Source organism: Ceratosolen solmsi, unplaced genomic scaffold, assembly GCF_000503995.2.
Source record: "Ceratosolen solmsi marchali unplaced genomic scaffold, CerSol_1.0 scaffold6, whole genome shotgun sequence".
Taxonomy (NCBI): Eukaryota; Metazoa; Arthropoda; class Insecta; order Hymenoptera; family Agaonidae; genus Ceratosolen; species Ceratosolen solmsi.
Window position 1 is genome coordinate 9,178,520 of NW_011948414.1, and position 18,069 is coordinate 9,196,588.

The 18,069-nt window shown below is 28.4% G+C and overlaps 1 protein-coding gene across 1 annotated transcript; it reads left to right on the forward strand.

The window, feature by feature from the left end:
• Window positions 1-206: 206 nt before the first annotated feature.
• Window positions 207-16,532, forward strand: LOC105367987 (segmentation protein fushi tarazu). The gene is made up of 3 exons (XM_011506868.1): window positions 207-1,231; window positions 15,470-15,680; window positions 15,765-16,532. The coding sequence occupies exons 1-3, from the start codon at window positions 301-303 to the stop codon at window positions 16,465-16,467; spliced, it is 1,845 nt and encodes a 614-aa protein (XP_011505170.1). The 5' UTR covers window positions 207-300; the 3' UTR covers window positions 16,468-16,532.
• The last annotated feature ends 1,537 nt before the right edge of the window (window positions 16,533-18,069 follow it).

Below are 18,069 nucleotides of genomic sequence, written 5' to 3' on the forward strand. Positions count from 1 at the left end.
TCATTATCATCTTCTCCTTCTTCTTCTTCTTCTGTTTCTTTCTCTCTTGTACTTTTTGACAAAAAATGCGTCAATTTTAAAATAATATCGTAAGTGTGTATATATATATATATATATATATATATATATATACATATATAATTAGTGATCGATGCCTTTTAAGAATTTAATGTCGTTCGGGAACCGGAGCTGGTTATCGAGTCGGCGACAGTCGCTGACAACAATGACGCTAATCACGTGGCCAATCACGACAGTGACATTTCGGCCTTAACGGGCGTCGTCGCGAATGGCAAGTAAAGAATGCAGGAAACGAGAACAACGGCAGTAACAATGTCACCACTAGGTCCAGTCGTCGGCGAGGAGGCCGATAACGTCGCGGTAAGACCGCGCCAAGACAGACGACAGCCACAGCATGTACTGCTACAAGTTAGACCAGCAGATCCCTTCTCCCGTTACGAGCACCTACAGAGGCATCATCCAATCCACGACTCGGCCATGGTGACGAGAACAAGCAGTCAGCACATGGAAGATGATACTGAGTTAGTCTGTGCTAAGGAAAAGTTTGCAACAAAACGTATCGAAACGGATGATGAAGATAGCGAAGAGGAAGAGCTGGACGGTGATATTAGAGTTAAATCTAAAATGAAAGATAATCTGGAGAATGATCTAGAAGATGATGAGGAAGATAAGAGTGAAAAGAGGCACGCTGATTACGTGAGTAACAACGTTGACGTTGAGGTTGACGTAGAGGTGGACGTATGTCGAGATGGGGATGAGAGTAATCTTAGTAGTCCAGTAGATCTGACGGCTTCATCCAGATGTTCGTCAAGCCAGGAACAGTTTCTCCATCCTTTAGCAAATCGAGGCTTTCATTCGTTATCATATTTATCTAATGGCATATCAGGGGGAATGGTTCCTGGTCACTCCCCACTTATGAATAACAATGGTAATCAGCCTCTAAATCTACCGACGGTTTATCATTTGGCTGGGCATACTCCAGTAACGGTATCGTCGACACTCGTCACGGTTTGCAGCAGCACTGGAAGAAGTTCCTCAACGCACTCGGCGAATATTACAACTACGACAACGACAAATTCGGTTCAGGGAAATAAACGCGGACTAGCATTTTCAGTGGAAAACATTTTGGACCCAAACAAGTTTACCGGTGGTAGAGTTTTACAGAGTCGAGTATCACATAGACGAAGACGTCGAAGTGGTAGCGTCCATGAAGGTAAATTACGAATAATATTGTAAAACATATTGTTCTCAAATTTATATTTATTTTTTCCTTATTATGAAAATTTCTTTAAATAAATTGTGAAAAATAAATAGAAATTCAATTCGCGGCTTAACTTTATAAATATTAGAAAATTAATGATTATTAATTTAATATTGTACATAATATTTACTAATTTATGACTATTAAAGTTTGATACTTGAGACTTCTACGTAAATGCGCAATTCTCTTTTTAATTAAATAAGAATTATAAAATAAGTTATTTATATAATATTGTAAAGAACGATATGCTTTAATACAAATGAAAAGAGTAAAAAATGTTTATGATAATATAAAAATATGCTAAACCTACACTATTTAATTAATTCGTATGATTTATGTCAACAAATTATATTGCTCTGTATTGCATTTAATAAACATGTGCAATGTTTTCATTTTTATTAGTGAAATATAACATATGATAGAGTATATTTAAAATTATAACAAATATTTTTATTATTAAGCTTATAATACAAAATAATCCAATAAAAGTTAATTAATAATAAACTGCTAAAAATTCCTAAATTTTTACTACATAAATTTATCAGCTGTTCAATATGTTCAAATAAAAAATATTGTTAATTAATTATTAACTAGAAAATTCTTTAATTTATCTATAATATTATGAATATAAGTATAATTATTATTTTGTAGTTTAACAACATTTATGTTTACTATAATTTTATTATTAACTACAGGAATAAAATATTTTTCAATCTTCAATTTAATTACTGCTTTATCAGATGTATTATTTTTTACTATTGAATAATATAATAATAATCAGAATATTAATGAATCTTTGTATAAAAATTAAATATACATTAAGTACAAATATATTAAGAATTCATGTTTACATAATTATAATAATACATAATTCTTATAATATTATAATTTTTGATGTAATCAATATACTATTTGCCATATGGTTTTAAATACGTAATTTATATGTAATTTAAAATTTATCTTATTTGTATATCTATTGATAGGACTGATACTTTAATCAACATTCATTAAATAAGCGATATTTATATTATTATATGTTCTTTTTAATATTTAAATAACAGTCATGATTTGTCAACTACTTTTAATTAAGATTTTTTTTTGTAATTTGTATTTATTAAAGATATATAATAATGTAGTAATTAAAATTAAAATTTAGTTTAATTATTCTTAATTAAGTCACTTAAATCAATAATTCATTGGGTAAAGCTAATCATTACTCTTTGATTAGCCTTATTTTCGTTATTACATTGTATATGATTAATTATTTTGTAAGTACTCGTATTATTAATATATCTATCTACATATATATATATATATATATATATATATATATATGTGGATAGGAAAAAAATGCTTCAATATATTTTGTATTTTTAATTGTATTAAACACAAAATAAAAAAAAATTATATAAACATTTGATAATAATAATAATAATAATAATAATCGAACGTATTTTTGTATTTCGTTTAAATATGTCAAACACTGGTAAATTATATAATTATATTATATAACTTATAATTAATAATTAATATAATTAATAATTAATAAATATAATTAATAATTATATAACTTATAATTAGCCGTATTATACTACAATTCAAATCTTTATATTAGTATTTTATTTAATGAAATTTTAACATTGAATCAACGAACATCTATAAAGATGAAACGTATGAATTAAATTACGTATTATAAATAAACAATTTTTAGTTATATCATAAAAAATATTTTAAAATATATGTGTTTAAAAGATACATTTTTATATTGTACTTTAATACATATAAAATTGTTTATACTGTTTATTATTTTCATTATTGTTCATAATTACGAGGTTTTACTCATAACTGTAGATTCGGTAAAAAATCAATTATTGTGAGGGTTAGTATCATATAATCATTGCAAGTAACCTGCAATCGTATCAATGTAGTTAATATTTGTGATAATTTAATTGATAAGTTCGTGAATAGCGAATGATGATATATATTTCAAATTACCAATACATTTTTATCTATTGTTTTATAACCATATTTATTTAAAATATAAAAAATTAATTTATAACTATATTTAAATAATTTAATGACAGGCTACAAGGTATTTCTTTGATAAATTCTCCCCAAATCAACGATTAATATATTTTGATATTATTAAATCTCGATCGTTCGTCCGATTATGCGCACGACTTTAATGGATTGCATTCCTATCGAATAAGTAAATTAAAACTGAAATATATCTTTACGAGAATAAAATACATAAGTAAAAGAGAAGATAAAAGGTTCGGCTCCTCGTCCCTCTCGCAAGCGAGTCTTTCAGGCGCGTTTCCTCGTTTCTAAAATTAGAAAACCCAGCCCCGCCCTCCTCGCTTCCCGACACAACTTGTTCTCGCGTATGTGGCCGAAAGGATCTTGCAATTCTCGTCGCTCCGCGGGGCTATTTGCGTATAATATGAGTTAGCTGCGGCTGCCTGACGGCCACTCGAAAGAATGACACAGAGGCGCGATGATGTAGACGTTCCCGTAAGCGCGGCAACTCCGACTGACGATGCGCTCCGATGATTTTCTGAACGCGTGCGTTCGAAGCTTCGCTTTCACGGAAGACTTGAGCTTGTCGGGTCGCACGTGAATACGCCGAAAGAGCACGTGGGACGCGTGTGCATCTTCATCTGCGGTTTCCTTTTTTTCTTACCCTTCGGCTTTTATTATTTTTGAAGATCGGCCGATGCGTGATACGCCGGGAAGAGAGCTCGAGAATCTTAATTTATGAGAGCGCTAACTACTTTTTCATTATATTTTTAAGTACTTTATCGCTTCCGCAATAGAGGAGACACTTCATTACGGAGTGAACGGAAATTTGCTAAATAACCTTGTTATTATTAGCTTAGGAATAGCTGTGGACATAACTATATTAGATCTATGGCTTATTATATCGGTATGTGTCGGATTTTGATGATGATGGATGACATTTTCTTTCATTAATAATTTTGTTCTATTATTCCGTGTGAAAGAAGAAAGCGAAAAAATGTTATCAAGCTTAATGATACATATGTTCTGCTATTCTACATAGATCATAAAAGAAAGAATATAAACAAAAAATGAACATAAATGAATTCTAAACGCAAATATAAGGAATTAATATAAGGTAATACAATATATAATTAATATAATTAATATCATATAAGATTTAAAATTATCACGTGGTTAATTTGAAAAGATTCGTTCATTACTTAATGCAAAGTATTATGCGCAATAAATGGGCAAGCATATTTGAATAATTATCTATTTTAAATTGATACTATAAATTAATTTAACAAATTTAAAAAAGCTGTTTTCAATTTCAACCGACTTATCATTAGAAATTAATTTATAAGTAAATTTTATATAAAATTATATTCGATATCACATGAAAATACGATTAATTCCTTTCCAATATTCTACTACCGCATATCAATGCTTGAAAACCACTTAAATGAAATAGTATTTGCACATATACTAATTCTAATTTAATCTAAATCAATTAATGCAATCTAATCATTAAAAAAAGTCTCTCTCTCTCTCTCTCTTTCCTTCTTTCTCTACGTATATACATTAAATTTCCAATTCTATGTTCCTTTATAATTAAATTCATATTTAAACATAAGTAATATAAAAAAAAAAAAGAAAGAAATAAAAGGTAGCTAAGTAAATTTGAATATTAGTAATAGATTTAGATATAATTTATTTCTAATCATCACCATAATTATCTATAAATTAAATAAATTATTGTAATAGTTATCACTATATTTTTCCATTGTCTATTCAATAATTTATCATAAATATGTCTTGTTATAATTATAAATAAAAGCAATCTTAAAATAATAACTTATTTTTTCACTTTAAAATATAATTTTTAATCAACGTATTAGTTTTCTATTACAACAAAATTATAATATTCAAAAATAATATTTATTTAACTTAAATAAAAAATATATTAATATATGTACTTTAAAACAATGATTTTGTTTAAGTAAAATTTAAAAGATTTTTATATGTGACATAATGCTAATAAAAATAATATTAATAAAATAGATATATAATAATAAATTAATAAAATGAATACATAATAATTTTGTATATGAATAAGTTATAAATATCATAGAATAATTTAATGATGAAAATTTTGTAACAATGTAACATACAATCATACATTTTTTATTATGATGGTATGTGAGAAAGCAAAAACACCGCCTTTCATAAAATAGCGAAGAGTAAGTGATTAATTTTATAGATAAAATATGACAAATATCATTTTGCCTTGTTTCGATTATTGAATTTTTTCAATTTAACTTATTTTCTTTACTTATTGCTACTCATACTCAAAATAATTTCTGGATAATAATTTTTTCTTTTAAGTATTTAAAATACAGTTGATGTTCGCAGAATTAATTCTTTAGAAGACGAATTAATTTTATAATACGTATTTGGGAATTTTAAGTCAATTGGTTTTATTGTTCACGAACTTTGGATAATGATTATATTTGATTTGTATAGTAATTAATATAAACATGTATTATGAAGTATAAAATTATTCGTATGTAAAATAAAACATTCACTAATACGGTTATTTATAAAAATACCAACATATTATTAGAAATAAAAATATTAATTTGACAAAATAAAAATATAATAATATTTTAAGAAATACATTGAAATAATTAATTCACAGAGCAGATAAAACCTTTAAAAATAAACTTGTTTTTATAATATGTATATTATATATCAGTTTGAAACAGCAACAAAATTTATGAGCTTTTAAAAGAATTTCAAAATCTTAAAAAATGTTTTGAAGATAATAACGGATTATTATAATATTTGTATGGAACGAAAATGAATATTTTTTTTATTTTATTTTTTATTTTTACCATTACAAATAACATAATTTAAAGATAATTCCTGATACTTAAAATAAATATTGTTGATAGGAAATTTCCACATCCTTCCACAGAATCGCCGGTTTCTTTAGTATGTTTTCCGGAATCAAAAATTATTTGACATAACATTTAAAGTACACGCATCAAGGCGATACGATCTAATCGCCTAATTTTTGCAGAGACGCGAAACTGTGCTATAAACAGACATCTGCTGGACGTCGGGCCTTCTTGCAACCGAGAAAATGTTTTAATGACGGCTGAGTTACCAGAGTAAAAGAAAAAAGAAACAATAAACGAAACCATGCTCGTTTCCGAGTCCATGCTTGGGGAAATTTAAGCAATTACCACGTCGCTCGCCGCTTGACGTGCTCGAAAAAATATCAAAATACTCTTTCTTGTACACTTATGTTGGTTTTATTAGATGCTGAAACTAATTAGACGTTCAATTTGTGGGATTTCGCGAGCGATTTGGACATATGAAATTCTGAACTCGTGAAAGAGATGAGATGAAATTTATTTTTTAGCACTATTTTCTTTCGAGGAACAAATTGTGTATTTTAATTTTATAAAACTCTATTATAAATAAAAAAAAAAATAAAAAAAAAATAGTAAATAAACTTCAAAACTCATTTAGCTGATGAATTAAAGATACGCACAGATATATAAATAATAATTTAACACGAGCAAATTAATTAAATGGAAAAAAAAATGATCATAAATGAATATTGTAAAATATATCAAATAATATGTTATATTGCGACGAGATAATTACATAAACTAAAAGTTAAAGAGGAACTATAAAAATCTGTTTAAATACAAATTATTTAAAATTCAATTGTCATATATTTTTATTAAATAAATACAAATATATTGAAAAGTCATTAATAAGTAATTTAAAAATTAGAAATTCTAATTCAGTCGTATTTAAGAAATTATCTATTCATATAAGATAAAATAAACCAGAAATAATTGAATAATATTTTAATTATGTTTCATAAGGTTAAGAAATTCTAATACTCTTACACACATTAGTTTTCGGCTCCTTAAATAATCGAAATTTTCTCGCAATCGAATGTAGAGTTGTATTTTTAAATAGTATTAGCCTGAATTCTCTAAAGTGAGATTTCACATTAGGTTAATTAATTTATATATCACGATCCTAAAGGCTCTTCTCACTGATCCTTTGAAGTTTGTTTTGAGAAGAAATGTTATATATGTAGATTCGAATGTGTGTACATTCGTGTTTAACTGAGAAGCCTTCAAAAGTATGTTTGTCAAATTTAACTATTCCGTTATGGATAATTAAGTGAAAATGCAATGTAATATAAAATTTCAGCGCATGAGAAAATTTGATAAAAGTAGAAAAAATCGTAGTAATAATTTCTGAAAATTGAACTGCTCGATCAATGCCTATTTAAAAAGTATGTTTAATATCTTAATATAATATTATCCTTTTGTATATTCATTTGAAAGCAGTTAACATTAAATATTCAATTTTTTTTAATAATGAATTCATAAGTATTTATTAATTTTAACGGTCAACTATAAATAATATATGTTTGTTAAGGAATTTTAATTTTGCAATGATTTTATAATATAATAATTTTTTTTTTCTAATCATATTTAACGTACATTTACGTGCCGTACTTTTACACTATAATTTAAATGAAATATTATTATTTAATCTGAAAATATTTAGTAATTAAGAGATAATATTCTTATATATTTCTTATCTTAATACAATTATATAATTATGTAACTTAAGAATTCTTAATATAATTTCATAAAATGTAGGAAAGAAGTGTTAAATAAAAATGGTAAAATTACGTAAATAATCGTTGATTATTTTTATTACAATTTTACAAGTGCTTTTTATTTTTAAATCTATCAACAATAATGAATCTTGGATAAAGCTAATAAAACATCTAATCGAACGATTTCTTACCAATCCTATTCTATTTTTCAGTTAATGATATATATATATATATATATATATAAGTTATGCAAGTTATATTTGGGAAAAAACAAACTCTACCTAAATATCGGCATTAGCATTATGCAGGGATAGGACAATAAATGTCATCATTGGCTGACACTTCGTTTTCACAGGAAAGCGACGTAAGAGCCTGGACGGGAGGCGGAAAAATAAAAGGCCTAGAAGAGCGAACGGTTTAGCTTCGTGTCTGTCGAGAAGAAAAGCTGTCACAGCGTGACAAATTGTTAGACTAATCTGCGTTAACCAGTCTTTCAGCCCCATCGTCATTTTCATAGTTGTCCCTTCATTTTCGCACGGGATTGTTGTATCTCATCGTCTGCTACGCAAACTTCTCGCACTTTCAGCGCTCTAATTCCAATCGTCGATTCCTCTTTTAGCGTTCATTTCGCCATTAATTTTAGTGCAGCTGCATTGATTTGCCAAAGACACGTTGTTTGTTTCGTTTATCAGAACGATTTTTGCTTATATTGAGCGTCCTAATAATGAAAATCGCAATTTGCCCAATTGCATAGCATTGTTTATCAATACGTTACGCTAATTCAATTTTTCTTCATATTCAAGTGACACTCAGGTGCCAATTATTTTCCAAGTGTTTTAATTAATTATTTTTTAATGAAAAGACAAGAATTGAGCCAAAATATTGAAGTGTACTTTACAATATTGATTGAATTAGAAAATACAATTATTTTTGAAAAATCTTGTTAAACAAAGGCATAGGCAAATTTTATTTTAATTTCATGTTTTGAAGATCATTAGCGACAATATATTCATTCCAATTACCATTACAAATTCTTATATCAATATTTGTAATATTGAGAATACAATTTGTTACTTAAAACATATAATACGAACGATCAATAAAGACTTCAAATATTCGAATCCGGTGTAGATTATTCAAGGTCCTAAATAATTCACAATGATCGGAATCGCTCAACATAAAATTCTTGAAAATAATGATCACACTATTCTATAGCAAAACATCGAAGCATCGAAAGGCAATGTAAAGAATATGTTTAATGAAAAATGAGCAAAAGCCAGAAAAGAAATGAATAGGAGATAGAGAAAAGATACGAAACAGTTACACAGGGAATATAAAAATAGCATATTGGCTACCAGAAAAAGCGAAATTCCGTGTGTCGAACCATCAATCATATCGGCCGGCCGCAGCCTTCTCATTAAAACTGCATCAAGCTGCTATTCCGTCTCGCTCTCGGTTCAACTGCGGGAAAATCCATTTCGAATTTCGACTGATACTGCTTCGTTGAAGTCGGTGACGGTGGCGGCGGCAACGGCGGCGACGGTAAAAGCAGACAACCTCGCCGCCGGAATAATATCAGTCGGTTGTTATGATAATCGTATAGCATCGCATCGCGTCGCACCAAGCCGCCCAGAAAATTGGCTCTCTGCATTACAATGACTTTCTCTACCCCTCGGTATTTTGCTCCCCCACCCCACACTCGCTGTCTGTTTTTTCATCGTACGCTCTCTAAATTTTGTCTCGACGATTTCTTCATTGCAGAAGCATTTTTCATATCAAGCAAGTTTGCAAGGATTATAGTAATTTTTAACGATATTTAAGGCTATTGCCTGCGGTACTTGAAAATATATGTAAAAAGAATAAAACAAAAACAAAACAAAAAAACTACAGTCAATAATAAAGAGAATCAGTAAAATTAAATAACGTATGCGATTTAACATTAAATATTGTTTGAACGAATAGTAATTCGAATAAGAGAGAAAACAACTTGGCATAGACATTACAAATAATAATCTATGTACCATTTATATTTAATGATTTGTTTGATTAAAATTGCCCACGTATAGTAACGAGTAGGTTTATAAAAAAAAAAAAAAAATTACATATTTTATATAAACATATCACTTGATAAAATATTATTCTTACCACTAATTCCTTATTTATATTAACGAGAATATTTAAAATCAAAATATAATACTATCAAACTTCTATTATTTGCACCATTGCTCCTACGCGATCCCCACAGTCACTTTTATTTCTCCCATAAACTAAATCTTTATCCCCATTCCTTCTCTCTCACTTGTGGACGCAATTTTCTGTCTAGTTTATAGTGTCACGCTACTGATGTTTTGTCGCACCTCCCCTCGCATTGAATAGTAGTACTCTCCCATCACTTAAGTCGAAACAACTCTTAGAATGGATAATCGCATTAAAAAACAATCTGAGTGTCCAAACAGAAAGATTATGTGAAGTTCATGCTCAGTGTTTAGATAATTAGCATTTTATTCGCTTCATTGATAATACAGTTTAAAACATTGTTAACTGATTGTTATTGTATATTGTTAATTGATTTATATTCTTTGCAAATTTATGTGTGCCTGTCCTTTCGCTAGAGATAGAAGAATTATTTATTTGACAGCTTTATAATTGCTAGAATATTAAAAATTAAAATCAATCAAGCCAATTAATTTAATTTATTCTTTTTAAAATAAATTGAAAGCAATTTAAACATAAATTATGCTATGCCTTAAATGTAGTTGAAATTACTTTTATTATATAAATATTTTATGCCATTTTAGAGAATCAGATATTAATTTAATAAAAGCATTAAAGAAAATAATTTTCATCGTATTTATCGTGACTTGGTCGACTAACCATAAAAATAAAATATTATGTAAGAAAGAGATAATTATCTGTTTCTCTCACATAAAATTACCTTCGCTTCAAATGTAGGCGAGGACTGAGTTCTCCGAGAAATCCTCGAATTACCTGACACGTGACTAGCTTTATTATGTTCAATCACGTTTCTGATGTTACGCCAAGATTAATGAGATCGTTGTTACTTGAACACGTCAATGGATAATTTATAGAGTGTATTATAAAGCCATAACGATACAATTTATAATTTTACCTATTTTTATTAATCAACCAAAAAAAACAAAAAAAAAAAAAAAAACTCCACAGTTACATTGAATAATATTGGAGAAAAAGTTAATTTAAAATGTTTAAACACAGCTAAATATATATTAATTGTAGTCTCATGTTACACGATATTAAAAACATTAAGAAGTATAGAAATCATATATTTCATAAAGTTATATCTTCAAGATCTGCGGTATAATATGAAAGTCGTTTTTATAAGGAGTGTCATGTTATACGAGATATTATTTAGATTAACCCGTTAAACACTGTTAGGGAATACATTCGATGTGCGATAGTGCACGAGAAAACTACAAGTCCACGCGTGGGCATATAACATGGAAATCCCAAGGCTCCTTATTTACCCGGACATTCAAATAAAGTCGATATCCCAGGAGGATGGCGGGAACGTCTTTCGTGGCCTACACACGTTGGCGCACTAACGAGGGGCAAACGACAATGGGTCGCTTGCTATAGAGACACTCAAAAAGGAAAATCGTTTACCGCGTACAAACACGTTGAACTGTTCGCGAATTCGTCGATTAAGGGATCAAAGTATATCGAGGCTTTGCCCGAGTCATTGATGCTGAAACTTTCCGCGACTATGTACTCGTCACAGTCACTACGTAAATACATCTTCTCTTAATTATTATATAAAGAACGAAGCTTGTCGGATTTTTGTCACCAATCATAACACGTTGCGGCAGAATTTTTTCAGCTATTTAAGGAATTTTATTGAACGGAAAAAAGATGGGAAAAAAAGAATGATCGGAGAATGATATTAATTATTGAAACGGAAGTTAAAAATAGTATCATATTAATTCATCTTTATTACAAAAATTTATTACGAAATAATAAATACCATTAAATTTTCTCATCTTTAGAACTCATCTTAATATCAATTAATTTTGAGTATTCAAATTGACATATAAATATTTATTATCAAGAATTATTTCATAAAGCAAATGGCTTTAATATTATGTTAAATTGCACCGTTGATTTGAATAATTTAGAAAAATCAAACATGAACAATATCAATAGGTTTGTGAATATTATAAAGTCTGTTTGTTAGTTAATTAAAAATAACCATAGTTTTCTATTAAAAAATGCTCTTTGATGAGTTATTTCTCATAGTACTATTATATTCAGATAAAAATTACCTTATTCTGTTATAATTAATAAATTTGATCATTCCTTAACTGTATATTTTTTTTTTCCAAAAATTTAAACTCTACTTGTATGTCTAATTTTTAATATAATGAACGTATATTTTAATATTTGTAATTAAAATAATATAATTTCAAGTAAATTATTATATTCGTTGTCTTATTATATAATAAATTTTTGTATATACAGTACATTTAATTCTTTGAGCTACATTAATAATTTTCTAAACAGTCTTTTTAGAATTTTTCCCATTAGAATATGGACTTTAAATAAAAATGAGAAAATAACCAGCTAGAATGAAGTTATTGAAATTTATTAATAAGTAAAGAAAATTTATTTTTCAATCAAACTCAACGATATAATTTTAACTGATTATATAAATAAATAAAACCATTAATAAACAAAACCTTTAAAAAAAATTGAATTAATACTAAAATAATTTATGAGCTGTATAATTCGAAGATCTCATCTTTCGATACTTTTTCTTTTATCACATAATTTATTTTATAATAAATTTTCGTTGTGATGTAATATTAAGAACAGCTAGAATTAGTTACATAGCTCGGAGGCGTAATTGGACCAACGTGTAATCTTATCAAGGTATAAATTCTGTCATGGTAAGAGGTTAACGTAGAGAGAAAATCTTACTGCTTACCATGAGATACTTAATCACAAATCATATCTGAAGGAAAGACAAATTCGTGCAATTTAATACAGGGGGAGTAAAAAAGTGGAATTATAAATTATATTATAAGTAAATCAAATAACCATCTCTTAAAATATTTTTATCATTGGATTTAATAAGGATAAATGCAAAATAACAATTCAACGATACTTAACAGCTTCGGCACTAAAAGAACGATTTATCAGACATTGCAGTAATTTATTCATGTTTTACTTTAATAATAAGTTGAATGAATTAAACGAGATCCCCCCCCTATTTCCTTATATTTACGGCCCATCCTAGATCCACATTGCATATCACCTCATTGCACCACATTCTGATTTTTGAAATTTTTTTATAAATTTACAATATACGCGCATAGAAATGAAATTAACAAAAATGAATTTATCAAAGTATCGAAATAATGTAAAAAAAGTTCGTCATCAAATAAAGATAAAGACAATCAATTTGCACAAATTAGGAGTATCGGCAATTTTCATTCAATATCCGTTTCATATTAATTAAGCACAAATTATCATCATATTACTAAAAATATTATTTTTAAATAATTCCGCTGAATGAGATACGAAGTTAAAGCATAATTTTTTGAACGATAAGCACAAGAGTGAAGCTTATTTCTGTGCTAAAATTCAATAAATTTTTGTTAAATCGTTTCTCACAATATGTCACAACATAATCTCAAATCTTGATTTGAAAAGAAGCATGTTAAATAATTTAATTAAATAAAATCATTGTGCAATTAACGGCACGGAAAAGTTTTCTGAAGCAGTTGAAGAAAACGTCGATTATATTCAGAAACAAACGAAAGACAGAGATAAATAAAAAGCCTCGTTCCATTGGTGCATACATAGCGTGGCGAAAGAACTATCGCACGTTAACGAGATACAAATCCCATTACCGCGTAAACCTTCTGCCGATCCATGGCGTTCCTCCTGCTCGTCCATTCGCTTTTGTACTCGAGTGCTGGGTGCGGGAGGGGCCGCATGGCAATTCGGATAATCTGCATCCCACCCAGACTCTTTTCTTTCGTTTTTTAACCATTGGATTTTCCCATCTTTGTCGCACTGGCGCGTCGCTATCGTTGTCCTGCTTCTCTCCATCGATTCTTCTCTTTCTGAGCGTGTGTGTCGCGGTGTCCCAGGATATCCTGCACGTCTCACCCTCGTCTCCTCCAGCCTCGAGCCAGGGAATATCTGTCCCCGGGACATCTGTGCGTTGATTGAATCTACGATATCCTTTAGTTCACTGAAGGAGTAAAAGGAACGGCGAGAGGGAGATGGACTAGACGGTCGCTGAAGTTACGATAGATCGTTTTGTTTTGTGGAAAGTGTACGTGGGACGGAAAATGAAATAAATTTATTTATTGAATATCGTATGGAGCTCTCCACGCATTCGATATTCATTATTAAGTAGAATATACGACTTTCATATTCAATTAAAGACATAAAATGCATTTTTTTTTTTATTAAATTTAGACTTTTATGTAAATGTAACGATGTAGACAGATATCTATAGTTAGTCTACTTATATACTAAAAAATATTTAAATAATGACTATTATATATTAAAGGTTAGGCCTACTAAATAATTAACTTAAATATCTGACTTGAATTTTAAAGAATATCATTCCCATTTATAATCCCATTTTATAATATTTGAAAAATGATTATTTAGTCATTTTTCTCAAATCAAAACAACATTAATTGTTTTACCATTGCAAGTATCAATGATTGCAAATGTTTTTTAAAATATAGAATAGATGTTTTATAGACGACTATGTGTGTTAATGTTTGACCGGTCTAGTCTTATATAACATTTAACTAACAATAGCTTAATAAAATTTATTCTCATTTCAAATAAAAGTAATTTTTCCAAATTCATACAATAATATAATAAGACAACTTTATTATCTTATTCTTAAATATTAATTTACGTAATTTGATCATGAACACTAAATATAAAACAAAATTTAAATATTTATTTGATAATTTTAAGCTTGAAATGAGCATTATATGCATTTTTTATATAATCGTATACTTTTTATTAAACTTTGATGTTTCGGAAATTGATTCTTTAATACTCATTATAATGAACAAAAACATGTAATTCATTTAATATGCAAGAATTTATTTTCTATTTAATATTAGAATATAATGTAATTATGCGTATAAATACAGTAAAATAAGTTTTAATATTCCAAAGGAATAAATATAAACTACATATATTATTAGAAAATATTAATAATTATTTCTGTAATAACGAACCTATGACACAAAATAAAAAATTTTTAAGCCTATATTTAAGTCTGCGATAAATAGAATAAAAATTTTAAAATGACTTTTATATTAAAAATGAAAATGCTATTTTAATAAATGAGCTTTGCTAATTATATTCGATAAGAATGAATTCTTTAAATTAAAGGAACAAATTATGTACGTAAATTCATTACGTATTAGTAAATCTAAGCTTATAAAAGTTAACACATAAATATATATATATATATATATATATTGGTGTAAAAATACATGAACATACATTTTCAGATGGTGATTCACGAGGTGAATTTGCAAACGGCAGTGGTCAAGAAGACGAGGCTGGCACGCCTGATCATCTGGATATGGACATGGACGACGAAGGCTTAGAAGACGATGAGGATGATGATGTTGATATGCATACCAGTACATCTGATCAACACGACAATGACGGCTCAAGTCTCGTTCATGATAGTAACGCTTCTACACCATCAAATTGTAGTGGAAATGGCAACAGCAGTAATAACAACAACATCAATAACAACAACAACAACAACAACAACAACAACAACAACAACAACAATAATAATAATAATAATAAGAAGCGCCAGTCAGGATCCTTATCGTCCAGTTCGTCCAGTGGTCAGAATCAAAATTGTCAATCCGGTCAAAGCAATGGTAACGGTGGCGGAGGTAATAGTAGTGGAGGTAGTAATGGAAGTAATGGCGGCGGAAAGCCACGGAGAGCACGAACTGCATTTACTTACGAGCAGCTCGTAGCTCTTGAAAATAAATTTAAAACTACGAGATACCTGTCAGTTTGTGAGAGGCTTAATCTCGCTCTATCTTTGTCGCTTACTGAAACACAAGTTAAGATATGGTTTCAAAATCGAAGAACCAAATGGAAGAAGCAGAATCCTGGATTAGACGTAAACAGTCCAACTGTCCCAACGACTCCACCTCATCCCACTCCTTACGGGCCCGCCTTCCTTTTCGCCACCCATCCGCACGGTCACGCTCATCCACATGCTCATCCGCACACTCACGTTCATCATGCACCGCCACCACCTCCGCCGCCAGGTTATTATCATCACCCAGCACCACCTTATGCACCTTCGGGACCTAGCTTCTTCGGGCATCATCTAACCCCCACAACACCGGTTTCGGTAGGGGTGTCGACCCCCCAACCCGGTGCTGTTACTCCTACATCTAGTGCCGGTTTGGGATTAAATCAGGTTGCTGCTGCAGCTGCTGGATCGGGACATTCGCACGCACACCCGCACGCGTAGCGAATCCAAGCGGTACGCGTAGTCGTGCCCAAATGGCCTAGTTCTGAAGGGTGATTTTTAATCAATGTGGTGCTGATTTTTTTGACTTTTGACCTTGGACTATTATTGAAAATTGTAAGAAAATATGTTAACAGTGTCAGCGGATGATGTTGACGAGTCATTGTAAATATTGAACTTGAGAAAAGGATTGTTTAGTAAAATTTACAATTTCACTAAGAATTATTGTAATTGGATTAAATTAAATTTCCAATTTAGATTCAAATATATACATACATACATGCATGTATACATATATATATATATATATATACGTATATAAAGCAATATAAAGGGAAAGCAAGAAGATTTTAGAATCCTATATTTATGTTTATAATTAACATGCGGTTATGCTTACAATAATTATATTCAAAATATTTTGGGGTTTAACAAGAAATATTTCTTTATAATAAAATGTGATCAACAGTTAAAATGTATAACCTTAATTATTTAAATGGTATAAAATTAATATTATATTGAATCATTTTAATAGAGGTTTAGAATTATTATAAATGGAAAATACAATTTTACAATTTTCTAAATATTCCTTTTTGATTAAATTAATTCCTAGTACATGGCAATATTTTTTGTATACATTAAAAAATATATACAAAATAAAACAAACTTTTAATTTATTTACAGCTTTAAAAACGAACGAAATTAGATATTATTTATAACTTACTTATATATAATTTAGTTATACATTATTTATAAGTTACTTAACAAGAGTTTTCGTACTACTATTATAAAACTTTTTATAACTATAAGTAACATTTATGTAAGACCGCTTTTTATATGTTTTGATTGTAGTATAAAAGTATTATACATACATGTAAAAGTATGATATAGCTTAGCAATTGTCATTTTTCCAAAAATTTTTTTTTTTCAAAGTAAATACATACATACCTACATATATACATACATATACATACACATGCTCGCGCGTACACGCACACACACACATATATATATAGAAACATACATACATATTCGTGTATATATTACTTTGAAATAGTTCGTTTTTATTTTTAAAGTTTACATAATATAGAAGGGGCTTTAATTTTCAAGTTATTTTTTTTAAATTGATAAAATCAAATACAAATATTATATTGAGATGTTATAATATTTGAAATAAACCTTTTTTCAAAAATATTTTCAAGCTCAACTAGTACTTAGATTAATATTAAACATTAATATTAAGTAATAATAAGTACAAATTATTGTACAGCATTATTATTTAAAGTCTTTCAAAATTTAAACAAATTAATAATAAAATTTGAATTTTAGTAATTATTTTGCACTGTAAGTGATTAGCTACGACTAATTCGGAAATACGAAAATTGAAAGAATATATCTGACGAAAAAATGTATTTGAATAAACATAATGTAATGAATTGTTTCGAATGATAGAAAACAGTAATAATAATAATAATAATAATAATAGTAATAATAATAATAATATTTTCAGAATACTTTAAAATAATTTGTAAATTAATTGAAAATAAATTATCAAAAATTTGACGCTTCAAACTGAACATAATAACATATAATATAGATACAATATAA

Bases quoted from the DNA above. Each gene is read 5' to 3' on its own strand.
- LOC105367987 (XM_011506868.1), top strand. From the start codon at position 301: ATGCAGGAAACGAGAACAACGGCAGTAACAATGTCACCACTAGGTCCA. The intron at 1,232-15,469 runs GTAAATTACGAA...ATACATTTTCAG, and splicing joins AAGTGGTAGCGTCCATGAAG to ATGGTGATTCACGAGGTGAA. The intron at 15,681-15,764 runs TGGAAATGGCAA...CAACAACAATAA, and splicing joins TCTACACCATCAAATTGTAG to TAATAATAATAATAAGAAGC.